General features: G+C 41.4%; 1 protein-coding gene across 1 annotated transcript; it reads right to left on the bottom strand.

Annotated features, from left to right (window-relative positions):
* Positions 1-2,940: 2,940 nt before the first annotated feature.
* Positions 2,941-3,882, bottom strand: LOC130861680 (olfactory receptor 56A4-like). The gene has a single exon (XM_057750771.1). The coding sequence runs from the start codon at positions 3,880-3,882 to the stop codon at positions 2,941-2,943; it is 942 nt and encodes a 313-aa protein (XP_057606754.1).
* Between the last annotated feature and the right edge of the window lie 1,749 nt (positions 3,883-5,631).

The following is a 5,631-nucleotide window of genomic DNA, read 5'->3' as shown; positions in this document are numbered from 1 at the left end:
GAGCAACTGGAATAGACGTTGAATAGAAGAGCGTTTGAGAAGTTTGGGACTTCGGTTGGGCCCAATCTTTGGAGTTGTGAAACAGAGAAGAGAGAGTAGATCAAACTATTGCTTCGATGAAGGATAATACCATGGAAATAACAAATTATTTTATAAGTTTTTAAGAATGGCTAGCTTCAATAAACAACCCAATCAAAAAATGGGCAGAAGACCTAAATAGACATTTCTCCAAAGAAGACATACGGATGGCCAAGGGGCACATGAAAAGCTGCTCAACATCACAATTATTAGAGAAATGCAAATCAAAACAACAATGAGGTATCACCTCACACCAGGTCGAATGGGCATCATCAGAAAATCTACAAACAGTAAATGCTGGAGAGGGTGTGGAGAAAAGGGAACGCTCTTGCACTGTTGTTGGGGATGTAAATTGATACAGCCACTATGGAGAACAGTAGGGAGGTTCCTTGAAAAACTAAAAATAGAGTTACCATATGACCCAGCAATGCCACTCCTGGGCATATACCCAGAGAACACCATAATTCAAAAAGACGCATGCACCCCAATGTTCATTGCAGCACTATTTACAATAGCCAGGACATGGAAACACCCTAAATGTCCATCAACAGATGAATGGATAAAAAAGATGTGGTATGTATATACAATGGCATATTACTCAGCTGTAAAAAGGAATGAAATTGGGACATTTATAGAGACATGGATGGACCTAGAGACTGTCATACTAGAGACTGTCATAGTGAAGTGAGTCAGAAAGAGAAAAACAAATATCGTATATTAACACATATATGCGGAATATAGAAAAATGTTACAAATCAACCGGTTTGCAAGGCAGAAATAGAGACACAGATGTAGAGAACAAACATATGGACACCAAGTGGGGAAAGCAGGGAGGGGTGGGAATGAATTGGGAGATTGGGATTGCCATATATACATTACTAATAAGAAACAAAATATCGAATTGTACACTCTAAATATATGCAGCTTATTGTACGTCAATTGTATCCCAATAAAAGTTCTTAGAAGGGAAAAAAAAAGAATGGCTAGCTTCATCACAGATCAGCTATTCTAGAGGATATTCTCAAGTGACTCATAAAATAACATATATGAAGTATATCCAAAAAGGGGCCTGGTCACTAATGTAAATTAATCCCAGGAATATTGACCAATAGCTGAGTCCCCACCATTTTCAGAACATGATCAGGAAGGGAATTGCAAAGAGTAAAGTACACTTATCCTTGTTCAACTAATCCACTAATTTGGATACCTGGATCCACAAGATATGAGAATTGACATAACAGGGCCGAAAATAGAATGAGAAAGTCAATTTAACTGTATATCTAAGATAAGCAGAAGAGAATGGGAAAGCAGATGGTGCCTGAAATCCGATAGAAAAGTCAGATAGGATAGGATGAAGTCAGAAGTGAGCAGGGTACCTCTGAGAAAAAGGACACGCATTTTCACTTAAAGTGTATGTGCATGCGAGCACGTGCACACACACACACACACACACACACACACGTCATTGCTTAAAAAAAAAATTAATTCAGTTAAAAGAAGGAAAGCACTACAGGACATTCATACTCCAGAGAAGCGGCATTAGATAGTTAACAAGATCTGTCCGGGCTAAAGGAGACAGCCCTATTCACTCAACAATAAGAATCAAAGTTCTGGAGCCAACCTCTACATCACCACAAGCATATTAGTGGCACAAAACCAGTTTCAACTGTGTCAAGTGGAACTAAGAGATCTAACCAACACATAGCAAAGTATTAAGCAATTAAAGAAATGAAGAGCCATTGAAAATGATTAGAATAACATTTATTTCTTTTTTATTGTAGTTGGCATACAATATTATATTAGCTTTAGGTTTACAACATAGTGATCTGATATTTTTACACATTAGAAAATGATCACCATGGTAAGTCTAGTTACCATCTGTCACAATGCAGAGTTATCACGATATTATTGGCTGCATTTCCTGCACTGTACATCACATTCCCATGACTTGTTTATTTTATAGACAGAACATTTTACCTCTTAATCCCCTTTATCTATTTCACCTGCCCCTACCCTCACACACACCTTGCTCATCCCCTCTGGCAATCATCAAAGAGACAAAATACAAGTGTTGGCAAGGATGTGGAGAAAAGGGAGCCCTTGTGCACTGTTGGTGAGAATGGAAATAGGCGCAGCTATTATGTGAAACAGTATGAAGCCTGCTCAAAACAACTAAAAATAGAACTACAATATGATCCAGCAACTCCACTTCTGAGTAGTATCCAAAGAAAAAGAAAACACTAACGCAAAAAGAAATATGCACCCCTATGTACATTGCAGCACGAATTACAATAGCCCAGATACGGAAGCAGCCTAAGTGTCCATCTATGTGTACATGACTAGATAAAGAAAACGTGGTACGTATAGACAACGAACTATTATCCGGGTACTTTTTAAAAAGAATAAAAATTTGCCAATTTTAACAATAAGAATAGACTTAGTGGATATGCTAAGTGAGAGAAGTCAGAGAAAGACAAATACTGTATGATTTCACTTACTTATATGTGGAATCTAAAAAAAACAAAACAAACAAAACAAAACAGAAACAAACATTCTTTATTTGAAAAGCAATATCACTCTAGATAAGTTCCTGTAATTATGGCTTGAAAAGCCCGTCTTCCATAGACAAGGCCAGGGGAAACACCCACGTAACTCCGGAATGCAAAAAAAAACTAAGTTTCCACTAAATGCAATAGAAACTAATAGCCAAGTTATGGATTTCCTCATAATCAACCAAAACATTGGAGAAAGCAAAATCTAAACTTATTCCTACGGTAACTATTTAAATGCCCCATGCATCATGAAAATTATTCCCCATTATCAATTTTTGTTCCCAAGGTTGCATCTCTTCCATTTTACCTCTTACAGCCTCCTCAGTAGCTTCTGGATTCCCTGCTTGATCTCCTTGGTTCTCACACCATAAACAATGGGGTTCAGAGCTGGGGGGATGAGGTGGTGCAGGATGTTGAGCAGGATGGGGACATCCGGGGGAATCCTCTTCCTGGCCAGGTTAGTGATGACCAGGACCAGCAGGACTGTGCTGAAGAAGAGGATGAGGATGAAGTGGGAACCACATGTGCTCAGGGCCTTGGCGGCAGCCCCCTCAGCCTTGATCCTTAGCACAGCTTTCAGGATAAAAGAGTAGGAGAGAATGATGAGGATGAGGTCAGAGCCCAGCAGGGTCCAGCCTGCCACAAACTGGTAGAGCCGATTGAAGGTTATGTCATCACAGGAGAGCTTGGACACAGAGAGGTTAGTGCAGATGCAGTTCTTGATGTTGTTCTCTCCACAGTATCTGAGTCGGGAAGAAAGTATGGGGATAGGCATAGTAAGAAGGCCATTCCGGGCCACAACGAAGATGGTAGCCCTAGCTACAAATTGGTCAGTGATGATGGATGGGTACCTGAGTGGATGGCAGATGGCCACATAGCGGTCATAGGCCATGATCATGAATGTGCAGGACTCCATGGTCAGGAAACTATTCATGATGAACATCTGGAGGAAGCAGCCTGAGAAACTGATGGCTTTATTATCAAGCCAGAAGATGTCCAAGACTTTGGGAATAACAGTGAGACAGAGCACCACATCCAGCAGGGAGAGGAGGCTGAGCAGATAGTACATGGGCTCATGCAGAGAGGCCTCCAGACGGATGGTGATCAGGAGGGTGGCATTGGCCCCCATGGCCAGAAGGAAGAGGAGGCTGAGGGGCAGGGAGAGCCAGTGCTGCCAGCTCTGGTAGTTAGGGAAGCAGATGAGGAGGAATTCAGAGACTGGAGCAGAGGAGTAGTTGCTGGGTGATGCCATGTAGTGTATCCTTATCACAACTAACACTTCAAAAACCTGGAAGAGTAAGACAAGAATAAATCCATTAGACAATATGAATGGAAATTAACTCATGGAAAAGTAACCCATTTTCTGAAGAATCACTGAAAAATAATAATAGTGGAGTGAGTATTTTATAAATATAAACCCATCCATTCTGTTTTAAGTACTTTAAAAAAAAAAAAACGCATCCATTCTATTAAAAGTTCTATAAGTAGAATGATAGTAGGATGACCAAAGTTCCTCTTTTGGCTCTTAATAGTTTCCCAACTTGGTTTATAAAGTACTTGATCATCCTCCTTATAAGAAAATACCATTGTTATCCCAGTTTTACAGATGAGGAAACAGAGTCAAAGGTAAGCAAAGTCATTTTATTAAAATCATAGTGGTGAAGCCATGACTTGAAACCATAAAATCTGAATTTACAGCTGAAGCTCTTAGCCACTAAATTTTCTGCCTCTATTAACAAAAACTCTTACACAGGCCCTGATGCTATATCAGCCACAGGCCCCACACAAATGCCTGCTCCTGTCCTTCCACCAAGAGAGAACAACACAGGCAAAGCAGAAATCAGGCCCACGTGCATCACCAGAAAACGTGGAAACTTTAGAATTGTGACTATCATTTTACAAAAAACAGCACCTTAGAGAGATCTAAAAAACAAAAGACTTTGCAACAGGAACATATGGGAGGGGCTTCCCTGGTGGCAAGTGGTTAAGAATCCACCTGCCTGTTCAGAGGACATGGGTTCCAGCCCTGGTTGGGGAAGATCCCACATGCCACGGAGCAACTAAGCCGTGCGCCACAACTACTGAGTCTGCGCTCTAGAGTCCTTGAGCCACAACTAATGATGAGCACACGCTCTGCAACTACTGAGGCCTGCGCACCTAGAGCCTGTGCTCTGCAACAAGAGAAGCCACGGCAATGAGAAGTCTGCGCACCACAACAAAGAGAAGCCCCAGCTCGCCGCAACTAGAGAAAGCCTGTCTGCAGCAAAGAAGACCCAACACAGCCAGTAAATAAAAATTAATTAATTAATTAATTTTAAAAAAAAAAGAACATATGGGAAGGTCTCCTAATGTCTTGGGCAAGCCGTTGAGATACGAACAAGAAACTTCAGGAGTCAGGACTTTGGGTCTAACAGTGCTATTGTAGGAGTGAGTGACAGCAGCCCCTGTGGTCTTTGACCACATATGGATTCCCCATCAGTCACAAGTCCAGGTTGAACAGTTTCCCATGGGTTCCTGGCCTGGTACACCATAACCAGTTACGAACACATTTAAGACACTTACAAGATCACCTTATATAAGTTGCAGTGCTAATGCTTATCTCAGAACATTGGTTGATGTGCCCAGTGACACTGTTGTTGTTTGCCTGCACCACGCAGCATGCCAGATCTTAGTTCCCCAGCCAGGGATCGAACCCTCGTCCCCTGCAGGGGAGGCTCGGAGTCTTAACCACAGGACCGCCAGATCCCTGTTTTCAATGTTCTGAGGACGCCCACCTCAGCCAATTTTTATCCACAGGGGCAGTGGTCCCAATGAGTATTGGACCCTCCTAGACTCAACTTCCTCCTTTTTTCTGAGAAAGAGGAAGTCTGTTCCTCAAAGCTAAGAAGTAAGTGTGAATATTTGAAGGCAAATTTCAAAGTTGGAAGAAACAAATTTGCTCTTCTATTTTGCCTCCTATATTATCACTTTCCAGATAATCTATAGCAGCACTTATAATAGA

This window comes from Hippopotamus amphibius, chromosome 9, assembly GCF_030028045.1.
Source record: "Hippopotamus amphibius kiboko isolate mHipAmp2 chromosome 9, mHipAmp2.hap2, whole genome shotgun sequence".
Lineage (NCBI taxonomy): Eukaryota > Metazoa > Chordata > Mammalia > Artiodactyla > Hippopotamidae > Hippopotamus > Hippopotamus amphibius.
The sequence above is the reverse complement of the archived record's forward strand: the minus strand, read 5'-3'. Positions and strand labels throughout refer to the sequence as shown.

Excerpts from the sequence above, each read along its gene's own strand:
- LOC130861680 (XM_057750771.1), bottom strand. The coding sequence starts at position 3,882 with ATGGCATCACCCAGCAACTACTCCTCTGCTCCAGTCTCTGAATTCCTC.